Raw genomic sequence first — 25,816 nt, 5'->3', positions numbered from 1 at the left:
TGTGTTTACCTGTGGCGCCTTGAGGAAGGAAGACCGGCAGCGCCGCTCCGCTGCGGCCGCTTCGAGACCACCCGAAAACATCAGACCCCCCCAACAGTGACGCACCAGAGAGGCAAAGCAAATGTATTTAATATACTGCTAAGCAACAACAACAACAACAACAACAACAACAACAAACAGCCCGGCAGCCGCAGCCGCAGCGCAACCACCCAGCCGGCTTAGTTGCGGCGGCAGCGCTTCCTGATAGGACACAGGCGCGAGCTTCGCCTCCATCCCCGCAGCCTTGACTGACGGACGGACTGCGCGCGCGCGGCGCTGCTGCTGCTAAGCGGCGCCGTCTTGACGCATCGCGAGGGCCGACGGGGCAGCAGTGCCGCCCGCCCGCGCGCCCAGGCCCCCGGCCCGCACGCGCACACACGCAGACGCGGAGACGCATCCGTCCCGAGCGGAGCCCGCGATGGCCGTGGTCCAGCTCGAGGCGGAGGACCGCCAGCCGGAGAACGGCTTCGTGTCCCCCGACACCACGTCGCCGGGGCTGCTGTCGCGCGTCGACGGTTGCGTGCTGCCCTTCCTCGGGGGGTTCGGGAGGTACCAGAGACGGCTGGTGGTCCTGACGTGGATCCCGGTGCTGTTCATCGGCTTCAGCCAGTACTCGGACTATTTCCTCTTAGCCCAGCCGAACAAAGCGTGCCTGCGCCGGCCGGCGAACCAGACCGGCGGCCCCTCGTCGATGCACGGACCGACGGATATCAACGCGCGGCCGGTTTACCTGATCGAAAATGGAGGTTTCGAGACGGTCCGCGGCGCGGAGAACGCGGAGTGTAGCGCCTGCAGTGAGTGGAAGTTCGAGCTCGAAACGGGACTCGAGCGGAACGTGGTCACGCAGGTAAGCGGTCCATTTATCCCTCTGCGGGGTTTTGCAGCATTTGCCTTCGTCTATATTTCACACGGTGCACCCGTGATTCCGTCATATCGCACGCTGGGCATCTGGAGGGGACTCGAGGTGGTAATTGAGAGCACGGTTAGCGCGGTCGCCGCGCAGCAAGGAGGGTCCTGGGTTCGAGCCCCGGGGTAGTCTAACCTTGGAGGGGGTCATCCCGGGTCGTCCTCTGTGTGGAGGTTGCATGTTCTCCCCGTGTCTGCGTGGGTTTCCTCCCACAGGCCAAAGACATGTAGGTCAGGTGGATCGGCCGTACTAAATTGTCCCTAGGTGTGAATGCGTGTGCGTGTGCGTGTGCGGGCCCTGTGTGATGAGCCTGGCGGCCTGTCCAGGGTGTCTCCCCGCCTGCCGCCCAGTGACTGCTGGGCTAGGCTCCAGCATCCCCCGCCACCCTGAGAGCAGGATAAGTGGTTCGGATAATGGATGGATAGCTAAAAAAAACACAACAACGTCTATTCTTAACTGTATAAGCCTCATTCACATGTGTTGGCAGCCTTCTTGGTTGGTGCAGAGACACCGGGTTGTCATGCCCCGAGATAGATAATGGCCCAGGTTTTCCGACAGTGCTATCACCTTCATCAGTGAGTCACCCTTGTGACAGCCTGGGATTACCATATGACTGACGGGGTTTCTATTAGGACCGAGGGGTGCTGGGATGAGAGCCGAGGACTGTGTGAGTCACCTCAGCAGCTGACATGCGGAGAGACCCTCCGATGACACCGTCACTTAGACCTGGGGGGGATTTTTGGAGGTCGTTATGACGGACAGGAATCAAGCCTGGCCTTTGGATTTGGAGCAGAGGGCATGCGAGATCCCGGTGAATCCCAGCACTCCTCATTTGCCAAACTCAAACCTGTCCTATTAAAAGACCCCCCCCCCCGGTGGTCGAGGCCTTGTCTGAAGTTTGGTTCGCAGCTGTGGTCTGCAGGCTTTACCGGGAGTTTTTACGTCGTGCCTTCCCAGCTTCTCCCCTGCTGAGGATGCTGTGTGCTCCTATGAAGTGTCCTGTCGGTGCGGGAGGTCAAGAGCCGAGCAACCTTCTATATTCCGTACCCTCCTCGTAGGCTTAGCCTAACGGCTACGTTTTTGGGATGGCGTCAATCATTTGCAAAGGAACGGCTCATATTCCAAATAATGACAGGGGTGGAGAACAAATCAGCAGGTGCAGGGAAATATTGCTTTTTTTTTTGCGTCACGTCATTTTCAAGCAACGCTCGCCAGTGATGTGGCCTCTGAGGGGGGAATCTGAGTTCCTCTTGTTTTTGCGGACTCCACACTGTACTGACCCCCTTTACACCACCCCGTAAAGCACTGCTAATTCCAGTTTATTCTTCCGGATATCGGCCTCACAAATACTTGGCACGCGCGCTACAACCAATCACATAGACAGGAAGAGATGATCTAAAGCTCGCCTTTGAAGCCTTCCTGTGAGATAGGAGGGGGGTCCTTGCATGCTGAGCTTGGGCCCCACTATGCCAGCAGCCCATCTGTTCGTCACTGATAATGCCCGTGCTTAAACGACTACCAATTAAAATGCAGTCCTGGCATTTCCATTCACCGTAAGCTAGAGGGCATTTTGAGCCTCACGTCGAGTTATTGTCCTCCGGGGGTTGTTCGGAGGAATCGGAATCAGAATACTTTATTTATCCCCGAGGGGGAAACTTGAAGGTCATTTATTTGTGCCCCGCTAGTGATCTCGGGGCATTCCTGGTGTTCTTCACCCGCGCCTCCAGTAAACATCAGCTCGCAGAACCAAACCACCCCGAAACATCTCTCCCCTCTGTCAACAGCGTCACTCGTGTCTAAATGCAGCGCATATAAAACCCAATATGGTGCAAGTCCCTCACGGCGACTGGTTTAATGGGACTGGGAGTACTGCTGTTTGTATTGCCTCCTCACCTACGCTCCCTGAATGTGGTGTTGACACTGCCGCCGGTGCGGAGCAGCTGGTGGGCGGCAGGGGCTGAGCGGTAGGCGAGAGTGTCTGAAGCGGCGGCCTTCCCTGACCCGAGCGACCCGGGCATTCCATATCTTGTCAAGGTCGTCCTCCGGAGGTGTCGGATCGGGAACCCCAAGCGGACGGGCCCAGGAGACGGAGCGAAGGCTGAAATGGGAACGAAGTCCACAAACTGTCGCCCACCTTTCTCTCTTTTCACGTGGCATCGGCGGGATTCCTCCCCCCCCCCTTTTTCTGGCACTAGCCTCCTTGTCCACTGCACCAGGGACACCAGGAAGCGGCACTACGGACAGGATGTGATGACTTGGCACTTTTTCAGATGTTTGTTTTTGCAGAGGGCCAGACTGCACATGACCGAGCTGAACCGGCCTATTTGTGACCACCCCATACCTCACCAGCGGAGCAGAATGACAACACTGTGAAATATGTCAGTCTCATGCTGCAAATACTGCATGTACTAACAAACTCACTTTCCAGATCCCCGGTGACCGCGAACGGCACATGCCGTTAACTAAAACATGCGACGCTTTAGTGGAACTTTTTAACAGGCTTCATTTCCAGAAAACGAAAAATAACAGCGTCTAGAATTCATCTCCCGCTTGCACCTTTTGCTCGAGGCAACGCCGAGAGAGCGTTTGAAGGAGCCGGGCTCCCAGATGCTGCAGGAGGCGTTAGGATCCGAAGTGGCTGACGTGGAGCCCAGTTCTAATTGAGTCGTCGCCCTCCTCGGGGCCCGTCTTAATTGGGCCGAGCGTAGAAATGAGAGCGTATCATTACTTGGGAGACGGATAGGGTCTCTCTCCACTTTGCCCTGCTCCGTCCTCGTTCGGCTAGAAGGGATTGCCCTGTCGCAATGCTTCGCCGAAGAAACAAGACTTCGGCCCCAGTGCAACACCCTTCCACACTCGTCCTATTTGTTCTCTCGGGCTCTGCGATCAATACCTTCGTGTACCTCTCTAGCTACAATGTGGCGTGCTGTTGCGTGGCGCCACGCGGTACTGTTCGACAGTGACGAGCGAGCCTTCGCGCCAAGTAAACGATCTTCAACAGGTCGTGTTGTCAGATCGCGGCGGGAACACCCAAAGCCCTGCATCGCCGGAGTCGAGTTTGCACGCCCAAAGATCTGCAAGACGACCCCGGCCCCTCTGCACCGTGTCCCTTCGTACTGTTTACCCAGCTGGCCGTTGCGAGGCACAGACCCCCGATCAGCGCGGGGCGGCTGGAAGCGGTCTCAGCTGTTGAGAGGGGATGACCCCGCCGCAGATGCCAAGTCAGCACAAAGTGACAGCCTCTCGGTGTCAGCAAGAGGGGGAGGGGGAGGGGGAGGGGGAGGGGGGAGGTAGGCCCGCTTGTGCAACCACGAGATAAAGCTCTGGAGGCCCTAAGAGCGAGGAGCCGAGAGGCCTGCTCGCTTCTGATGAGTGGCGTTTTGGTTTTTGGTTTTTTTGGGTCTGTTTTTAACATTGGAGAATGAGCGTGGCGGGGGTGGTGGGGGTGGGGGGGCGGTGTCTGACCTACGACTGTAAGGCCGTGGGGGCGGTTTTTTGGGGGGGGGGATTAGCTGGTGGAATGTGTGTCGTTGAAGCGAGGGAACTCGTCTCTCCGACACCTTGGAGAGATTTTTTTTGTCGCAGTTAATCAGGGAAGGGAATGGACAGATGAGCGGCTGTATGCGCTTAGACGAGTGGTGTGAACAAACAACGCCGACGCTCCGTTGGACCGAAGCCTTTTCTTGTTGCACCATCGCCCACCGTCACCTTGCAAGGAGAGACACGTCCTGCCGTCCGTCTTGTCCCAACACGGTTTAGTTTACCCGCTGTCGCTGTGACGCCGCGTCATTGTGCTGAAGGTGTAAAGGTATGTCTGTCATCTGAAACACGCCTGTGCCCAAACAATACTCGTCTTTTTAGAGAATACGTCTCACACGCCACGTCAGCGTGGCGGCAGCAACATGTCAGACCTCTTTCTCCCCCCCCCCTCCCCTCCCCCCCCAGGGTGAAATTTTGATCATCTCCCCTTTCAGCAACGACCCAAGTGACAGCGGAATGTGAGTCATGTGCGTATGGATGCAGACGACCCCTTCTCTCTGATTCACCCTCCCGCCCCTCGTGCAATGTGGTCTCTCCTCTCGCTTAACCCCCCCCCCCCATGTACCCCAACCAGAGCATGTGCTCCTGAAGGTGCAAAAAGTTTGACTTGGACTTGGAACGAGACTGATAGCCGAGGTGATCGGCTGTTGCTAGGCAATAACAATGCAGCATTTCCTCCCGTCTTTTTGATCCCCCCCTCCCCCTTTTTCTCCCCCAATTGTACTTGGCCAATTGCCCCACTCTTCCGAGCCGTCCCCGGTCGCTGCTCCACCCCCTCTGCCGATCCGGGGAGGGCTGCAGACTACCACACGCCTCCTCCCATACATGTGGAGTCGCCAGCCGCTTCCTGTCACCTGACAGTGAGGAGTTTCACCAGGGGGACGTAGCGCGTGGGAGGATCACGCGATTCCCCCCAGTCCCCCCCCCCTCGTCCGACCAGAGGAGGCGCTAGTGCAGCGACCAGGACACACACCCACATCCGGCCAAACTGTGTCTGTAGGGGCGCCCAACCAAGCCGGAGGTAGCGCGGGGATTCGAACCGGCGGAGCCCCGTGTTGGTGAGGTGCAAAAAGTTTGACTTGGAATGGAAAGAGACCGATAGCCGAGGTGATTGGCTGTTGCTAGGCAATAACAATGCAGCATTTCCTCCCCCCCCCCCGCCTGTCTTCCACCATCTGTTCACAACTGCTTTCCAGCACATCTCTGAACTCCCTCTGCTTAAACTCGGTCTCACCCACATTGGTTTGCTCCTCCCTCTAGTCCTCCCTCTCGTCGCTCCGTCTCTCCCCGCCGCATTTCTGCTTCGTACTTCTTCTTCTTTCCCCTTTACCGCGCTTCCATTTTGTGAGGCCGTTTAATTGCCTTCCCCCCCGGATTCGTTTCACGCCCCGCGTCTCACGTCTCTCACCTGGGTTAGACTACAGAGGTGGTTTTCCACCAGGGTTCAGGAGCCTTTTGAAGAAGTGGGGTTGGAAACGCCGCGAGGGGAACTGCGCGGCTCTCGAAACTGGGCCTTGCTGCACCTCTGCAAGAACTAAAGATTGAGTCAATTACGAGCTGAATACCGGCGTTTACAGCCAGCAGCTTGCTAGGCTGCTGGCAAGGCACCCGTTTTTACACATGGCCGTCGGTCACGCTCAGTTAAGCCTGCGTCATTCTGGCGCTTCTCTTCAGCCAATCGGCAGCAACATATTAGACGCATATCATACTATAATAATAATAATAATAATAATAATAATAATATGAATACACTTGGCAGCACGGTGGCACAGTGGTTAGCGCGGCCGCCTCACAGCAAGAAGGATCCTGGGTTCGAGCCCCGGGGTAGGCCTACCTTGGGGGTCGTCCCGGGTCGTCCTCTGTGTGGAGTTTGCATGTTCTCCCCGTGTCTGTTTGGGTTTCCTCCGGGGGCTCCGGTTTCCTCCCACAGTCCAAAGACATGTAGGTCAGGTGACTCAGCTGTACTAAATTACCCCTAGGTGTGAGTGTGTGTGTGTGGACCCTGTGATGGGCTGGCGGCCTGTCCAGGGTGTCTCCCAGCCTGCTGCCCCAGTGGCTGCTGGGATAGGCTCCAGCATCCCCGCGACCCTGAGAGCAGGATAAGCGGTTTTGCTGATGGATGGATGGATGACGGATGGATGGATGATGCATATTATTTGTGGGCGCCCTTCAGATGTAAAATAATGACGAGGATGATAACTTGCCCAACTTGCCCTTCATTTCTGGTGTTGAATGGATGCACTCGTGCGGGGCGTTAGCTTCTCTCTCTCGGCGTCTCGCTCGTACCCACGTTGTCCAGCGTGTTGTTAAATTCAACCCCTTCTCCAGTTGGTCTCCTCTCCCCTGAGCCAGAGTCCCGCCGCCTGTCACCTGCACGACTCTCGGCTGTCAGTCTTTACTAATCCTGCACCAATTCACACTTCATTAGCCTGGCTAGACTGGGCCTGAGGAAATCCAAAGCACTGGGGCAAAAAAAAAATCACGGTCACCTTGTGACTGGTGTGGATTTTTTTTGGGGGGGGGGGGCAAAACCTCGAGTCCTTCGTCAGGAAGGGGTAATATATGCCAGCCGTTGGCCCCGAGTTCCCCAAGTCAGCACTGACGAGCCCTTACCCCGACAGTTGCAGTGGGTTTTTGAAATCAGCGGCGTGGCTTATCCTGTCCTGCATCAGCTTTGCGTCCCCCCCCCCACCCCCCGCTGCCTCACCCTTCCACCCCCCTTCACGCCAGGGCTGGGCGATGTGGACAAAACCCAATATCGCCACATTTCTGCACCAAATACCTCGATATCGATATGGTGACAGTATTGTGGGCATGACTATTGGAGCTTTCGTGAAACATGTGCACAATCAGATGTCAGTAATGCCTATGCTCTATTATAACTAAGTGGGTAAATGCAAAAAAATAATAAAATCGATCGGCTTGAACAGTCCGATAAGTTCAGAAAAGTACAGCATGTTACTGCGATGCAGCCTTTGAAACCACCACACTTTCGCCGTGTCATGACAATACCTGATCCGAAATCCTCAACGATGTCTGGTCTTAAAGGGTGTTTTTAGGGAGCTGTTGCTTATCTGATGTGGGGGTTGAAGGACAGGGTGTTGTGTTGCTGTAAAGCCCCCGAGGCAAAGCTGTGATTTGTGATATTGGGCTACACCGATAAAATTGACTTGACTAGTCTCGTGTCACGAAATTATTATTCTTATTTCTTTAGTGTTTCCTGTTTTACATCCTGCAGAGCCGGGTCCAAACTCTGGACCCTGAGGCGCTACAGGGCAGATGTCACTTGATTGACAGTACTCGTCGTAGCATGCGGGCTGTTCCGAGTAGGGCGATCTTCTGGACCGCACGGATGTTGGTGTTGCCTAGGATACGGGTGGTGAACTTTTCCATTCCCTTCTTCGTGAGTCCTAGAGCTCCGATGACCGCTGGTGTCGTTCCGGTCTTCGTTCCCCACATCCTGTTGATCTCAATCTCCAGGTCTTTGTGCTTGGTCAGCTTCTCTGGGACTTTCACTGAGGTGGTTTTTTTTTCGGATGCTGTTGCCATGCCGATGAGCATGCACCTCTTTTGCTTGCTGTCCCTGGTAACGATGTCGGGCTTGTTGGCTTTTATCTCTCTGTCAGTGTGTTATTAATATTATTATTATCATTTATTATATTGGGCGGCATGGTGGTGCAGTGGTTAGTGTGGTCGCCTCACAGCAAGGAGGTTCTGGGTTCGAGCCCCGGAGTAGTCCAGCCTTGGGGGTCGTCCTCTGTGTGGAGGTTGCATGGTCTCCCCGTGTCTGCGTGGGTTCCTCCCACGGTCCAAAGACATGAAGGTCAGGTGAATCGGCCGTACTAACTTGCCCCTAGGTGTGTGTGTGGTGTGTGTGTGTGTGTGTGTGTGTGTGTGTGTGTGTGTGTGTGTGTGTGTGTGTGTGGGCCCTGTGATGGTCTGGCGGCCTGTCCAGGGTGTCTCCCCGCCTGCCGCCCAATGACTGCTGGGATAGGCTGCAGCATCCCCGCGACCCTGAGGGCAGGATAAACGGTTTGGATAATGGATAGATGGCTTTTATACATTATTATTATTATTATTATTGAAATTATTATTATTATTATTGATATAATATTGATGTAGCCCAACCCTACTTCACACCCTCCACCCAACACCCACATTGCTGCACCGCGCTGTAGTTCAGCGAGTGCAGTAGCAGGCAGGGTTGGTGGGGTTCAGCCGGCGAGGCCGACCGGACTCGCTGGTGCAGCGGAGCCATTTGTGCAGTTTGAGAAACGGCTCGAGGAAGGCGGACGGACCAATGTCACCGGAGTTTCACTGCATGGCCTCCGGTCCTTCATTTGTTACTCTGAGCATTGCTGGGGGACGTGAGACACGCACATACACACACATGCACTCGCAGCACCTTCTCTGGTCACTAGTAGAGCTTTTGTCCTCTGCCTGTCAACTAATAAATTAATACGTGTCTGCCCAACTGTCTAAACAATGGCTTCTATTCAGTTGGTGCAAGTGAGTGAGACAATAGCCTGGCAGCAACTGGCGTGAAACAAAGGCCCAGACTAGACTGGAGCTGCAACACGGCTTTGACTCATGCTGTGAGTCCACCACCGTTTGTTGCATTCTCCGCTCTGCGGTAACTATAACTCAGCTGGAACTGTAGCCCAGCAGCTTGGCTGTGCGTTAACAGTTGTACTATAGTACTATATATATATATACATATATATATATCAACTCCCATATTTTCGTAATGTGTGTGTGTGTGGTGTTAGTGTGTGTGTGTGTTAGTGTAGATAGCGGGACCGAAAACTAAAGCACTTATGATCCTAATTCTTTGTGGAGGTGGTAGGTGTTGTCTCAGAGAGTAAGGGGAAAAATCCCAGAAAATTAAAATTATGCATAGTTATGCACAAATATGCAAAATATGCATTTTTCTAAAAATGGCTAAAAACCACTTTTCTCGGCATTTCAGATGATTCGGAGCATCTTTGATTTTTTCACCTATATAAAAAATTTTTTTCTGGGACTTAGAAATGTTTTGGCATTATGCAAAATAATATGCATTTTTGCAAAAAATGCACTTATGATCCTCATTTTTTTTTGGAGGTGGTAGGTATTGTTCCAGAGAGGACCAGAAAAATAGAAGAGAAAAAGCAGAACATTAAAATATAATTGTAATATGCATAATTATGCAAAATATGCATTTTCTAAAAATGGCTAAAAAACCACTTTTCAGATGATTCTGAGCATTTTGGGGGGAGGGAGTTGGAGTGGGGGGGGGGTTTAGGGGCAGGGGGAAGGCGGTTAGCTGGCGGGATGAAGAGGAGGGAGATTTAGACGGGTGGATAACCAAACCGCTACATTGTAGCGGGGTTCTTCTAGTATATATATATATATATATTTGGCAAGGTGCTTTAAACTACAGGGCTCTAAAAGCACCTTGAGTGAACGCGTTTCCGTGTAGTAATCCAAACATAAGATGGTGTCGGTACCTTGCGCCGCAAACTGCAGTACTGTGCAACTGAATGGAGACGGCGTGAGCACACATTCACCTTGTATATCTGCGCCTACATTGGCCGCACCGATGTGCTCATGCTAATCCATTGATCATTTCCATCTCCGGTCGTCTGGCTAATACCCGGCAGTGTTTGCACTGCACAATTATCGAGCTGGTATATAAACGGGCAAATCGCGGGCATCACACGAATGCACTCGGATACTTAATTTTCACCCGAGATACGCTTGTTAGTCGCAGTCCCAGGCACAGGCCACTTTATTTCAAATGCCCTCGTGTGTCGCGAGTAAAATTGCACAACAGGAACTTGTTTGCCTCCTGCGTCTGCCTCCCCCCCCCCCCCCCCGCTGACACTGATACTGAAGCCGTGAGTGAGTGGCATGCCGAGATCATGTGATGGCTGGGTGGTTCCTGGTAATCCCGAGGCGTTCCATTCCAGACAGGTCACTTACACCATAGGGTAGAAGAGGTTAGGGCCCCTTGGGGCTATACGCAAGCTACAGAAACTGTTGTGTATATGAAGGCCGTGAGTTCTCCGGCGAGTAGAGCCAACTAAATGAAACGGTATACAATGTGTTCCTTTTGTCGATACCCTTCGTAAGCTTGTAAGAACTGTACGCTATGCGGTTTCGGGTGGCCTTCCTTTCCTGTCTTTGCACTGACGAGGCAGTGCGGATTTGAAGCCGGGGGGTTTCGACTTGCCGTCATATGTTTCATCCACCTGTCAGTGCCAAAGTGTTCCCGGTCAGGCATCTCCTCCTTTGCCTTTTCTACTGCCCCATGGGCAGCTGTCAGGCATCGAGGGAGCAGGGGAGATGCCCCCCCCTCCCCCCCTCGGTAGGCTTTTCCTGCCACAAACCGAGAAACGACTGGTTAAAAGAACTGCAGCGGTTCAGTGATAATACTCGTGTCAGTCATAGAGGTATCTGGTAGCCCCCCCCCCAGTAGTGAGTTTATCTCTGCAAGCAGGAAATGCAGCGCACCAAGCATGTGTTTGATAACTCTTAATTTATTCTGACGGAATTTTAGAAATCCTGCTCAGTGGCCCATGCTCATTTGTACTGTGCATTTTATACTGGTGACTACTATGGTTGGAAAAATAAGGGCACGACAGGCTCATGCAAATCGGATGCAGTCACACACATACATGCATGCATGCATACTGACACACTGAGCATTGTTTGCATTGTGGGAATCCCTCTGCTGATAGGCAGCTGTGTCTCAGGCCTGAGGGAGGGACTAGCAGAGGTGCTGTAATGTGTCATCTCGACAGCGTGTTAAGGACTTGCACCGAGTACAAAACTCTAGCATGTGTCCCCCGTCCAAGATCGCTCAGCTGCAGAAATGGGGGCATGGGTGATGTCAGCATTATTTGAAAATCGTTCGACATTTTTGAATTCCCGCAGATAGAAGTTAAGCTTTTCGACAACTTTTGATATGTCATTGTGTGCAATTCTAAGCTTCAAGTTGAATTCTTCAGTCGGTTAAGTTTTCACATACAAGAGATTTCATATTGTTGCAATGCTCACACAAGGACAACAAATGGGAAACATTTTAATCAGGACTAAGAACGACCGGGATTACTTTTGGCATATCCTTGTAGTATATGATTCCGCTTCCGGTGTGGGAAGATGGCGGCGCGAATTCACGTTTGCGGCACCTTGCAGTGTCTTTGTCCACGTCCGCATCTAAGTTTGTCGTCGTTTGATGGCTGGGAGAGCTGGCGCTGGATCGGCTGGGAGAGCTTGGTCTGCTGCGTCCCGCGGGCCCAGGGACCACGGCCTTGCCTGAAGCTGTGCCTGAAGAGGTAACACCGAGGGTGGTCTGACAGGACACGGAAGCGGGGCAGGCTAAGCTAACTGCTAGCCCATGCAGTCCGACAGTTCCGATAACGCTGAGGGCGGTCTGGCGGCGGCCTCGCCAAGTCTTGACTGTGTTTTTAGTGTCGTCGTGTGGAGTGCGGGGAGGTGTGTCGAAGGTGTCTGGCTGGGAGAGCTGGCGCTGGATCAGCTGGAGGAGCCTGGTCTGCTGCGTCCTGTGGGCCCAGTGACCACGGCCCTGACCGGAGCTGCGCCCGAAGAGGAAACACCGAGGGCGGTCTGACAGGACGTGAAAGCGGGGCAGGCTAAGCTAACTGCTAGCCCATGCAGACCGGCAGTTCCGACGGTCATCCTGGCTGGCGTTCCTTCTCCTGTACACTGATTTTTTTTAAATTTTTTAGTTTAGATATATGTGTTAGTTTGGATATATGTGTTCTTATAGTTTTGGATATGTGTTGTGTTTGTCTTGCACTGCTCTTGGCTGGGGGAAACGACGTTTCGTTTCATTTCATGTCCACAAGTGCAAGAAGTGTTGCTGTAGCGTAGTGATGTAGTCAAGTGTAGATGAAGTGTTTCTGATATCAAGTGGTCATGGCAGCCAAAGCGGTTCGATGATCTTTATCTTTTGTATAGAATGCACATAAAAACGTGCAGTAGATGCAAACATCATTCGGCGCTTGATTCCAACTGAAGTTGAAATTATGTTAACCTTGCGCCGACCATTGTATCGGTATCTCTTTCATTTCTCTCCACGGGGGAGGAAGACGATCTTCTCCCCCCATGTTTAGATGTGTCTCGTTTGCCTCCCCTTTCACTGCTGTTTATTGTATTTGAGGCTGTTTCTCTAAATGGCAGCATCACAATATTGGCAAGTGGTGTAAAAGATCAGTTATTGTTTGGTACCAAGATAGCCAGCCATGGATATTTAATAGCTGCTACGGAGGTGGTTTCCAGTCAGAGGTCTGTTGGCATATGTGGAATTTCAGTTCATATTCTTACTGACTTCTTATTGAGCCAGAAGCAATGCAAAGGTTAATCTTGGGAAATTTTTCTGTCTTAAGAAACTGATTTTTTATGAGTGGTTTTATTATAAGTATTTTTTCTTAAATAACAATTCTCTGTCTGGATTATTTATCACTTTGTGAGTGAAATGAATATTTCAGGGGAATATTATTCCAAAGCCCAGTAAGCAGATACATCTTGACTCCTCTTTTCCCTGAAAACATGTGCTTATGCCCCTCTTGTTCATAATCAGATAAGGTTACTAAAAGCCAGATATATTATCCGTATAATGATATCCATGTCAGTGAGTTTTGGGTAACAGAAACAGCCTCGCTCACCTGGTGAGTAAACGTAGATGAAGCATCAAACCAGTAAAGTTTGGCAGTCATGCCATACAGACAGCCCTAACTGAACAATACATAAGTAATACTCCTTTTTCAACTATTCTGGAAACTAGAAATGTTTTGGCACGAACAGTGTGTTTGTGCCACCTTCATGCCATGTGTTTACCTGTCTCTGCAGTGGAGCCTGGTGTGCGATTCGGGATGGAAGGTCCACATTGCAAAGTTCTCCCTTTTGGTGGGATCCATCTTTGGATTCCTGGTCTTCGGAGCCCTGGCTGACTGGTAAGAGTGACTTTATGGTGTCGACCCTCTTTATAATCCAAAGTCGGGTGTCCTGGTAGTGTAGCGGTCTACTCCGTTGCCTACCAACACGGAGATCACCGGTTCGAATCCTCCAGTTTGGTCGGGCGTCCCTACGGAGACAATTGGCCGTGTCTGTGGGTGGAAAGCCGGATGTGGGTATGTGTCCTGGTCGCTGCACTAGCGCCTCCTCTGGTCAGTCGGGGTGCCTGTTCGGGGGGGAGGGGGAACTGGGAGGAATAGCGTGATCCTCCCACGTGCTACATCCCCCCCCCCCCCGGTGAAACTCCTCACTGTCAGGTGAAAAGAAGCGGCTGGCGACTCCACATGTATCGGAGGAAGCACGTGGTAGTCTGCAGCCCTCGCCGGATCGACAGAGAGGGTGGAGCGGCGACCAGGACGGCTTGGGAGAGTGGGGCAATTGGCCGGGTACAATTGGGGAGAAAAACAAAACAAAACCCAAAGTCACATGACCTCTTGGCGACTGCCTTCCTAGACTTGGGAGGATAATCGACAAAAGTAAAACGTCAATGTCCAACAGTCCATAAAGTTAAACTCCATCTTACTTTTCCTCCGCAGGTTTGGCCGCCACCCCGTGCTGATCGTCTCTGTGCTGTTCATGTTGGTGTTCAGTCTGGCTGTGACTTTCTCCGTCAACGTCACCATGTTCAGCACCCTTCGCTTCTTTGAGGGCTTCTGCTTGGCAGGGATCACTCTTTCCCTCTATGTTCTGAGTAAGTCCTCGCCTTTCGGATACGGCCCGACGCCGGTCATCGTGACATCGATCGCATCTTTTTAAAAACCTGTCAGGTTGCCTGTGTAGGACTATACAGTGATACCGGAATGTCTCTAATCGTCATTTATCCATATTGTCTTGTCCGCCTTGTGGGTAAAGGAGGCCTCTGCAGAAACAAATTGGTTTACAGGTGCCTCAGCCCAAATATGAACAGCTTGAAAGTGTGTGTGATGTGTGTGTGTGATGTGTTGCATGAGTCCTGTTATTTAGATTGTCCCCTGCAGGTCTGAGAGCTTGTTTTCGATGTGTGCACTAAACAACGAGGCTCTTTAGGGATGCCAAAGGCCACTGCACCGCAGCAATACACAACATGCAGGCTTATTACATGGAACATTTGCTGTCCGCTCTCCTATAGGATTAGCCATCTGGGTTTGTTTTGGTCCGGGGATGGCTTTCCTAGAAATGGCCGCAGCTGTTGGCTTTATACACAGCACGTTCTGAGTTTTGAGGAGGAGGGAGATGACATCTTTGATTTACCTTGCTTTCCACCGTCCCTCGTGGCTAGATGTGCTTTATCAAGGAGCTGTTTCAATTAAATTCCTTTCTTTAGCCAGGGGAGGAGTGAGAATAAAAGAAGCTTTGACCTGTAATTCGAAGCAATTATGTCACGATGGCCTACTGACATTTATCAAACCGTTTAGCCACTCGTTGGATGTATGCTGCTTATTACGGAGCAGCCGCCGGTATCTGTACCCTTGAGGTGAACTTGGTTTCATTTCTATTTGAGTGGCCCAGCTAAATTCTCTTTGCAGGATTTTACCCTCTCATTACTCCAAGTCGATAGCCTGATGGGATGGGGGGGGTGGAGTGATGGTGATGACCTTTCTACTCTGAAATGTTGCACTTCCAGTCTATACAGCATGAACAGTAATGCTCATAGATATAAATTCCCCTGCTGATTGTGACCTTCTAGCAATCTTTGCACAGCAAAGGTAGGGGGGGGAAAGAGAGAGGGAGAGAAACGGAGAGACAAGAAGAGATACAATACTTTTGATAGGATCCTGATAATTGGCCTTGCAATTGACGTGTGCAGCCTGGCCAGTTGATGGAGCCTAAAGAGCCTCTTTGGCTGCAGTAATTGCCTGGGACAGGGGTAAGCAGCAAAAGAGGACGAGCTGGTGCAAGGGCAAGCGGACATAATAGGAGGCCTTCCATGTCTTTGTCACTCTGATTTACATCACATCGTGCACCTTGACAGGCTTTACCACACTCCCAAAATAGAGGGACACGTTTGGTCCACTCCCAGTGCAAGACAGAGAAGGAAGGAGAGAGAGGGAACCGAAGGGGTCGGGCAAAACTGTCCCGTAGACGGTCTTTCTAGGCATGGATGCAAATGGACGTGTAGCTGAGCAGAAGTTTTTACATCTCTTGGCAGTTGCGCTCGTTGAGCTTGATATCAGAATCCCTTTTTTCCCTTGTTAATCTGTACTTCTCTGTCTAGTCTGTAGTACTAGTACTACAGACTAGTACTGTTATGCCCCTTTTCCACTACATGGTACTAGCTCAACTCGACTCGGCTCGACTCGCAGAGTGTCGTCTTCCATTACAGTAACAGTACCCCCTCGGTGTAGCTAGTCTGCATTGATTTTGGTACCCACTCCAGTTTTTTTTTTTGGAACCTCGACAAAGGTGGTACCAGAAAAGTGGTGACACTTACAAAAATGCCGGTACTTTCCAGTAATGGAAAGCAAAAAAGTCAAGTCTAGTTGAGCTGGTGCCATGTAGTGGAAAAGGGGCATTAGCCTACTAGTACTAGTCTGTAGTACTAGTGCTACAGACTAGTACTGTTATGCCCCTTTTCCACTACATGGTACTGACTCGGCTCGACTCGCAGAGTGTCGTCTTCCATTACAGTAACAGTACCCCCTCGGTGTAGCTAGTCTGCATTGATTTTGGTACCCACTCCAGTTTGTTTTTTTTTGGAACCTCGACAAAGGTGGTACCAGAAAAGTGGTGACACTTACAAAAATGCCGGTACTTTCCAGTAATGGAAAACAAAAAAGTCAAGTCTAGTTGAGCTGGTGCCATGTAGTGGAAAAGGAGCATTAGCCTACTAGTACTAGTCTGTAGTACTAGTACTACACTAGGCAAGACTAGTGATACAGTAGACCAGCGGTGGCTAACCACGTGCCATGGAGAGCCATGTGTATGCAGGTTTTCATTCCGGCCCGACTCCACACCAGGTGATTTCACTGATTAGTAACCCTTCAGCCAAAGAGGAAGATTATATCAGTGAAATCACCTGGTTGGCATGAAAACCTGCATACATACACATGCTCTCCATGGCACGTGGTCCGCCACCGCTACGCTACACTAGTGTGGCACTAGACCGTAGTAGTTGGAGTTGGGTTTCGAACCCCCACGGTTGTCCAACCTTGGGGGTCATCCCGGGTCGTCCTCTGTGTGGGGTTTGCATGTTCTCCCCGTGTCTGTGTTGGTTTCCTCCGGGGGCTCCGGTTTCCTGCCACAGTCCAGACACATGTAGGTCAAGTGAATCGGCCGGACTAAATTGTCCCTAGTGGTGTGTGTGGGCCCTGTGATGGACTGGCGGCCTGTCCAGGGTGTCTCCCCGCCTGCCGCCCAATGACTGCTGGGATCAGGATAAGTGGCTTGGATAATGGATGGATGGATGGTCTGCAGTTTATAGTTATATATGACTGTGTGATTTGAACCTCGTGGTTAAAGTGGCTCCAGGTTACTACTGCTTTTGCATATCATTAAACGTATTTTGGTCGCATAATGTGACGACTATGGGAGAATGACACGGTTGCCGTTCAGATCAGTTTTCTAGAAGCCTTGATTTTTGCTGTGCCACTGAGCATGGAAACTACCAAGAAATATAAGGGGTTGCCTTACGGCACACATGTAAGTATACCAGTTTCCCTTTAGCTCATCTGTTAATGTGGCTGCTCTTCTTCCACGATAGTCTTCTGAGCCACGGCTTGTAAATGAATAATAAATATACCGTGTGATTTAACCTGGCACACTGTATTTGTAGGAGATATTTGTGTACAGCGTAGAAGCAGCCGCGGAAGTCTGAGCATCTGAAGCCATAGCAGAAGTTGGTGAACAGGCACTCGTCGCTTTTCAGCTCATGTCGTTGAAGCAGCAGCTGGCCAGTGCGTCATGTGAGCTTTCTAAAGGTTAACAGAGGGGCAAAAGTGAAATGTACAGGTCCGTCTCTCTGACGGCTGACACGGGAGAGCTAGCTTGGGAGCCACATCATCATCATCACTGTCCACGGATACGTCTCAGAAAATGATCCGAGAAATCAACTGTGTAGATTTCACATTTGTTTCTTCTTACAATTTTCATATGCTATTTCATCGTTAAATTCGCTTAATTTTTTTAGGCTAGAAATCAATTACTTGGCAGAACTGATTGTTGCTGCCGAGTAGTGGATCCCCTATTTGTGTTGTTGGCCAGGACCGTCCCGCCCCAGCCCCTGACGTAAGCGGTTCTTTCTTCCAGCCCAGCAGAGAGTTGGTGCTGCTCTGGAACCAGTTCTCCTGGCTGAGAGCTGGTTCTTTGGCTGTCGAAATGCGAAGAACTGGTTCAAGATTAGGCACCGGCTCCAAACCAGCCCTCGAACTGCCTCGGTGGGAAAAGGGGTATGCGGACCCTCGGTAGTCGGCGAAGGGTCCGAGTATTCCGAGCTCGGAGCACGACGCTTGCCCCCAGAACACATCCCCCCCTTTTTTTTTTTACTATTCATCCCATTGTTCTTTCTCTCCTTCGGCTTTTTCCTTATTTGCTTATGCCCACTCCCTCTTACCCTTTCGGTCCGGCATTGCCGAGTTTGCCTTTCCTTCCTACCCTCCTCTCACCCCCTGTTTTTCCAGACGTTGTGATGGCTGTCCTAGTGATAGCAGAGTAAACAGCGTTTTAAGGAGTGCCACTCTAGAGCGTTGGCCGTGCCTCAGGTAAGCCTCATAAAAGCCGCCGCTCAGCTGACAGCAGACCTGTCATCCAGTCGGCGTCACGCCTTCCCCTTTCCTGTTGCTAAGCGGACGTGGGGGTTTTCCATTCTGGTTCGGTTTACAACTCATGAAACAACTGCACTTCCCCCCCCACCCCCACCCCCTCCAACTTTTATAGTAACGAGGAACTTTCTTCTTTCTGTACAACGACCGACCAGTGAATTCCACGACACCGATACCGGGAACACGTGACTGTACAGTTCTGCGGAGTGCGTTTTACCGTGTCCAGGCATGTTTATCTATATGCAGAGGCGACTCATTTGTGGAGTTTTTCCATCAATACGTGGAGTTAGTTGTGTAGGTTTTTGTGACGCTGCGTCGCTTCCCTTAGCGTGGCCTATGTGTTGTGGCCACCGTCTGGTGTTTTCCCCTCATCCGTTCTTGTATTGACAAAACTGCTGTGCTGCTGGTGCTCGCCAAGGGTTTACTGAAATACCAGTTGCTAACAAGGCGCCGTTTGACAAACCTTGTCATGCTCCTTTAATAGATACTGCTTGGGGATTGATATTTTGAGCGTCCGTTGTATTAAAGTGAATTTACAGTTGGCCTTGTGCTTAATAGTGGTGATAATAATAATAATAATAACGCATTTTATTTATGGATGCGCTTCAGAGCACTCAAGGACACCTTCCAGAACACAGTTAAAAAACAAGCAGGGGGGGGCGTCCGGGTGGCATGCCGGTCTATTCCGTTGCCTACCAACACTGGGATTGCGGGTTCGAATCCCCAAGTTACCTCCGGCTTAGTCGGGCGTCCCTGCAGACACAATTGGCCGTGTCTGCGGGTGGGAAGCCGGATGTGGGTGTGTGTCCTGATGGTTGCACTAGCGCCTCCTCTGGTCGGTCGGGGTGCCTGTTCGTGGGGGAGGGGGAACTGGGGGGGAATAGCGTGATCCTCCCACGCGCTACGTCACCCTGGTGAAACTCCACACTGTCAGGTGAAAAGAAGCGGCTGGTGACTCCACGTGTATGGGAGGAGGCATGTGGTAGTCTGCAGCCCCCCCGGATCGCCAGAGGGGGCGGAGCAGAGACCGGGACGGCTCGGAAGAGTGGGGTAATTGGCCAAGTACAATTGGGGAGAAAAGGGGGGGGGGATCCAAAAGAAACAACAACAACAACAACAAAAACAAGCAGCACTGTGTCAGACTGCATTAAATCAAAACAAAGCAGGTAGACAATAAAAAGTTAACACAACGGATAAGTATAAAATCATCATCTGCACAAAACTCAACAAAAGTGTGGCTCCGACTGAATATGCCAGTTTGAAAAGGTGCGTTTTGAGATGGGATTTGAAGGTTGAAAGAGAGTCAGTGTTGTTAATGTCTTGGGGGGGGAGAGAGGTCCATGGGGGGGGGGGGGTAGAACGACTGAAGGCTCTAGACCAGTGTTTCTCAACCCCGTCCTCAAGGACCCCCTATCCTGCATATTTTCTTTGCAACCCTGAATAGCTACCTGTTTGTAGTTATTCAACCAATCAGCAATGCATTTTGTCAGACGTTGCACACCTTGCATAATTAAGTGCTGCGAGATGATTGGTCGAGTAAGTACAAGCAGGGCTACCTATGCAGGGTTACAATGACAATCTGCAGGATAGGGGTTCCTTGAGGACTGGGTTGAGAAACACTGCGAGTCTAGACCCCATGGTAGTCTAGTGGGCCGGTGGTGTAGTGAGTTGGAGAGCAGAAGAGGATGTGAGAGTGGGGGAGGGCGTGTGGCTAGGAAGGAGTTCGGGAAGACATGGAGGAGCTAGGTTATTAAGGGCCTTAAAGGTGAGGAGCAGGATCTTGAAGTCGATGCGGTATTTAACAGGGGAGCCAGTGGAGCTGCTTAGAGTCGGGGCAGGGCGATATTGACAAACCTCTATCAATAAGTTAACAATATTTTGCGGATGACTGTTGGTTAATGCAGCTACTCAACAGCCAGCAGCAAGCAGTGCAGAAACAGCCAGCTCATGAGCTGCGTCTTACTGGTAGCCCATGTTCGTACCAGTCAGCTGCTGAGCTATAATGTAGGCCGCGGCGTATGTTATCTGTGTGCAGGGACACCCTTGTACTATCACATACGACTGTCGACTGGACAAGTCTTACCGTTTGTCTTTTCAATGGACAACGCCTGTTAGTGTAACGTAGACCATGATGTGGTAGTAAATAATTAGCCTACTTAGCCTTTGCCAGTTTCCTTTTGATACATTATGTAAGCTAACTATCATTGTAGCTATTCTGTGTATCTGTGGTTAAAAAAAAAGAAGAAGAAGAAAGCTGGCTGCTTCTCCACAGTACTTTGCACCGCTTACCTCACCAGTATTTGACATAGGAGACAACAAAAAGGCAAACCGGAAATGCATAATTAGAAATTCACCCATTCGCGAAGCCTTTTGAGATATTGGTTTATTGTTTAGACTGTTGGGTAGATTGCAGGATATGTATGAGGGCGGTGTGACAGTGGTGAGGCGTGCGGTAGGAGTGACGGATGGGTTCAAGGTGGAGGTGGGATTACATCAAGGATCGGCTCTTAGCCATCAACCTGATGGACGGGTTGACAGACGGGATCAGGCAGGAGTCTCCGTGGGCTATGATGTTCGCAGATGACACTGTGATCTGTAGCGAGAGTAGGGTGCAGGTGGAGGAGAGCTGGGAGAGGTGGAGGTATGCACTGGAGAAAGGAGGAAGGAAAGTCAGTAGGAGCAAGACGGAATACCTATGTGTGACTGAGAGGAAGGACAGTGGAATGGTGAGGATGCAAAGAGTGGAGGTGACGAAGGTGGACGAGTTTAAATACTTGGGGTCAACTGTCCAAAGTAACGGGGAGTGCAGGAGAGAGGTGAAGAAGAGGGTGCAGGCAGGGTGGAGTGGGTGGAGAAGAGTGTCAGGAGTGCGACAGAAGGGTACCAGCAAGAGTTAAAGGGGAGGTTTACAAGATGGCAGTGAGACCAGCTATGTTATATGGTCTGGAGACAGTGGCACTGATCAAAAGACAGGAGGTGGAGCTGGAGGTGGCAGAGATGAAGATGATAAGATTTTCAATGGGAGTGACGAAGAAGGACAGGATTAGGAAGGAGTATATTAGAGGGACAGCTCAGGTTGGACGGTTTGGAGACAAAGCAAGAGAGGCAAGATTGAGATGGTTTGGACATGTGTGGAGGAGAGATGCTGGGTATACTGGGAGAAGGATGCTGAATATGGAGCTGCCAGGGAAGAGGAGAAGAGGAAGGCCAAAGAGGAGGTTTATGGAGGTGGTGAGGGAGGACATGCAGGTGGCTGGTGTGACAGAGGAAGACGCAGAGGACAGGAAGAGATGGAAACGGATGATCGGCTGTGGCGCCCCCTAACGGGAGCAGCCAAAAGCAGAAGTAATAGTAATAGTAGTAGTAGTAGTAGTAGTAGTAGTAGAAGTAGTAGTAGAAGTAGACTGTTGGTTAGCTTAAGGTAGAAAATATGACATAATGCAGAAAAAGAGAGAGGGCACAACCAACTTTGCTCAGTCCGCTGTTGACCTAGCCAGTAATACCCTGTGTCGAAGGCCCTGAGAACAGTATGCAGGCAACCCAGCATGGGTTATGAGGCCATTGGTAAGCCCCTTTTGAGGAGAGTTGGGGTTGGCGGTGGTGGTGGCGGTGGTGGTGGTGGGGGTGGCGGGGCGGGGCGGGGGGGTTGATTTTGTGTCTTGCCACTGTCCGTTCCGCTAGGATGGCCTGTCGGGTCCGGGCCCACTGCAGCAACCAACACGACTGATGTGAGGCGACAGCTAATACAGTCCCTAACACTAACTGCCATGCAGACAGAGGGAAATAATAAAACAAGAGACCGGGGGGGGGGCGGGGGAGGGGGGGTGGTGGTGGGGAAGGGGGGGGTGGTGGTTAGAATTTTTGCAGCTGGACCGAGTCGGACAAAGCCGAACGGGGTGCGGGCGGCAAAGGGTAAAAAAAAAACGAGGTATGTAAGTCGGCGATGGGCGTGAAGAGCGCGCGGGGGGGGGGGGGCGGGGGGAGGGAGGCGGAGCGTGACCTACGCGTGGAGCGTTGCTACGGTTCCTCCGCGCCCGCGGCGCCGCTGCGTCACGGCCCGAGCCGGCGGTGCTGTTGTGCGTCGGCGCCGAGCTCGTCGGCAGAGGCCGGCGTTAGCGTCCGTGAGAGGTTTGGTGTGCGGCGCGCTAAAGGCAGCAGGAAACCGGCGTGTGGGGACAGAAAGTCAGCTGATGCGGCACCGTGTAATCCGCGGCCCTTATGGCCCGGGGGTCACGGTCCTGCCAGATAGCGCGTCTTTTTACTGCAGGCCGACACACACACAAGAGTTACACACACACACACACACACACACACACACACACAACGCAGACGCACACGCGCATGCAGCGGCATGATAGCAGGCTGAGTCATGCTCGCAGCAGCACACACTCGCACGTGTTCTCTCCCTCCCCCTCCCCCCTCTCTCCCCCCTGCACATCATTGGGATCGGTTTAAGCCCGGGTTGTCGTATTCTGGGGCAAGAGCTGGGTTTAAGCTTTTACCCCCCCCCCCTCCCCGTGCTTTTCTGCACGGCTCTTCTGCGAGACAGAGGCTCCTTTCACTATTTCATCATTTAACGTGTTTATTGCTCGTTTTAATGTGATTTATTTTTTTATATTGCTTATTTATGATTTGTGTTGCGGCAGATGTGGCATTTTTTTCCTTTTCTCTTCTTTTTTTTTCATACGGTTTGGTTAAAAAGTCCGACTGAAGTACCTCGAAGCATTAAAGGACCTGGGTAATCGCTGGGCCCCAGAAGCCTTGCCTGTCCGTACCTGCCGCCGCCGTGTGTTTTGCTGCAGCCTCGGTGACTCATGGAGAGTAAAGCGTTGCTCGGAGTGGGACGGTCCACACGCGAAATGTTATTGTCGTTGGAGTGCATGCTGTTTTTTTTTTTTTTTTACATGGTGATGCTGGTCACGTGGCTCGGGTCCCAGGCTGGTCCGGTGGCGTCTTCCTCATCATATATATTATAAGTCCATTATAATTTTGCTATCCTCTTCCAGTGTTGTGTAAATTGTGTAAACATGACATCATCGCATGTTGTGCGTCTTGGGAGCGAGAGCCTCCTCTGTTGCTCTCCCCGAGCTTCCTTCCTGTTTTTCCTCCCCGTTAAAGGGTTTTTTTTTAGGGAGTTGTTCCTTATCTGATGTGAGGGTCTAAGGGCCCTGACGCACCAGCGTCGGCCGTCGGCCAGTGTGGGGCCGTCGGTTGCGCGTCTGTGACCCTAGTTTTTGCGCTGTGTCCCGCCCCGTCGGCACTGTCAGCTTTTCGGCCGACTCGGCACGTTGAATGGGCGGAGCCCGTCGGTGAGAGAGCGCACTCTGATTGGCTGTTCAGCTTAGCGAATCAGTGCAGGGCATACAAGCTAGCTGGCCGTCGGCTGTAGTCTTTGCGGTGTGTTCAGGTGCTGCTTCTTGGCCCAGGCGGCAGGCGAGGTGGGGCGAGGCGACGGCCGCCCTTCGTCGCCGCTAGTCGGTTCGGCGTGTCTGGGCCCCGAGGGCAGGATGTCGCGTTGCCGTAAAGCCCCCCCCCCCCCCGAGGCAAATGTGTAATTGGTGATATTGGGCTGTACAAACAGCCCAATGAACGAGTGTCTGGCATGCTCATGACTGTCATCACAGACGGGGACACCAGTCCTCTGATGCCGCTTTAATTAACCAAGAAATTAATGGGTTTTAAATGTTGGTAGACCTTTTTCATTTCCATTTCCATTTCCATTTCATTCAGGCTGCTGTAAGTAAAAAGAAACAACACACCATCAAACTAACTAAAGCCAGGGCTTGGCCAAGTGCTCCGGTCCCTGGACAAATAGTGGAGGGTTCAGTCTATTTGTTCAAGGACTCGTTCAGCGGCGGCTCGGTCCGCGGTCAAGGTGCCTGATAAAACGACTCCGCCGCACGAGGAGCTGTGCACTAGCAGCAGCCAGGATGTGCCTACCGCTCCCATACCCAAGGCCGGTTAGGGTGTGTCCGCACTCCCTTTGTACACATGCCCAGCACAACGCTAACGCGGATTAAGGAGCGCGCTCGGAGGTGCGCCACGCTTTGCATAGACGCGGTCACGTAAAGGCGTTTCGGCTCGACCTCGTCATCGTTTTACAAAGTCCGAGACTGTCGAGTGCAAAAAAGACAGAAGAAGAAAGCCCTCGGCCTCTGAGAGAATAATGCGAGAAGGAAATTCGGGTAGCTAGCGGTCTATTCTGTCGCCCGCCAGCACGGGGAATCGCAGGTTCGAATCCCCGTGTTACCTCCGGCTTGGTCGGGCACCCCTACAGACCCAGTTGGCCGTGTCTGCGGGTGGGGATTCCTCAGTGTGGCCCACGTCAGGTTGAAGCACAGCTGACCTCTTAAACGAGGCTTTTCATGGGCGCCCGGGTGGCGTGGCGGTCTATTCCATTGCCTAGCACCACAGGGGTCGCCGGTTCGAATCCCCATGTTACCTCCGGCTTGGTTGGCCGTCCCTACAGACACACTTGGCCGTGTCTGCGGGTGGGAAGCCGGATGTGGGTATGTGTCCCGGTCGCTGCACTAGCGCCTCCTCTGGTCGGGGGGGGGAGGGGAAACTGGGGGGAATAGCATGATCCTCCCACGCGCCACATCCCCCTGGCGAAACTCCTCACCGTCAGGTGAAAAGAAGCGGCTGGCGACTCCACGTGTATGGGAGGAGGCACGTGGTAGTCTGCAGCCCTCCCCGGATCGGCAGAGGGGGGTGGAGCAGCGACCGGGACGGCTCAGAGGAGTGGGGTAATTGGCCGGATACAGTTAGGGAGAAATAGGGGCAAAAATCCCCCCCCCCCAAAAAAAGAAAGAAATTCTATAGTCGCTCATTGGCCCTGATCACACCACTATGGGAGTGTAGCCTCCGCCTGTCGGCGGGCGTGTGTCGTTCCCTGTAAAAGATGAATAATGCCGTTCGATCGGAGGAGAATCGGGCCGACACCGACTGTACACGTCTCACTGCAGCGCGGTGCCGTGCCGGGCCCAGCCCGGCTCTCTCCGCCCGCTCTGTGGGACAGAATCTGTCACTGGCAATAAGGTACTTTCTCACAGTGGCGACCCACTCTTACCGCAGGCATTAATCTAGCTGCACAGAGACGAGGGCCGGAGGAGATCAGAGAGACCGGGGGGGGGAGGGTTGGTCGGGAGGTGGAGCGAGGTTGGCCCGTCCGTGTCTCGGTGGCGTTGTGCTACGTTCGAACGGCTCCTTTTGTGTTGTGGCGTCGGCTCGCCGTGTTGCCGTTTTGCGCGTCCCGGCTGACAGATGGTTTCGTTCCCCGGTTGGTCCCATCGGTCCGAACTGTTGGGAGAGATTGATGGCGCTCCTCTCCGGCGGGGATCTCTTCATCTTGGCCCGCTGACATAAGTAGCTCACGCTAGATATTCTGCAGCTCGGCGCTTGCACCAGAAATGCTGCACCGGGGGCATCTAGGTAGTGCACCGCTCTATCCCGTTGCCTACCAACGTGGGGGTCGCCGGTTCGAATCCCCGTGTTACCTCCGGCTTGGTGGGGCGTCCCCTACAGACACGATTGGCCGTGTCTGCGGGTGGGAAGCCGGATGTGGGTATGTCCT

General features: G+C 52.3%; 1 protein-coding gene across 1 annotated transcript in view; it reads left to right on the top strand.

Annotated features, from left to right (window-relative positions):
• The first annotated feature begins 457 nt into the window (after positions 1-457).
• LOC130123903 (solute carrier family 22 member 23-like) overlaps positions 458-25,816 on the top strand; it is a 42,434-nt gene continuing 17,075 nt past the window's right edge. The window contains exons 1-4 of the mRNA XM_056293229.1: positions 458-754; positions 794-886; positions 13,343-13,446; positions 14,044-14,198. Of these exons, the coding sequence (XP_056149204.1) occupies positions 458-754; positions 794-886; positions 13,343-13,446; positions 14,044-14,198 (649 nt within the window). The remainder of the gene's footprint in view (positions 755-793; positions 887-13,342; positions 13,447-14,043; positions 14,199-25,816) is intronic.

This window comes from Lampris incognitus, chromosome 14 (assembly GCF_029633865.1).
Source record: "Lampris incognitus isolate fLamInc1 chromosome 14, fLamInc1.hap2, whole genome shotgun sequence".
Lineage (NCBI taxonomy): Eukaryota > Metazoa > Chordata > Actinopteri > Lampriformes > Lampridae > Lampris > Lampris incognitus.
The sequence above is the reverse complement of the archived record's forward strand: the minus strand, read 5'-3'. Positions and strand labels throughout refer to the sequence as shown.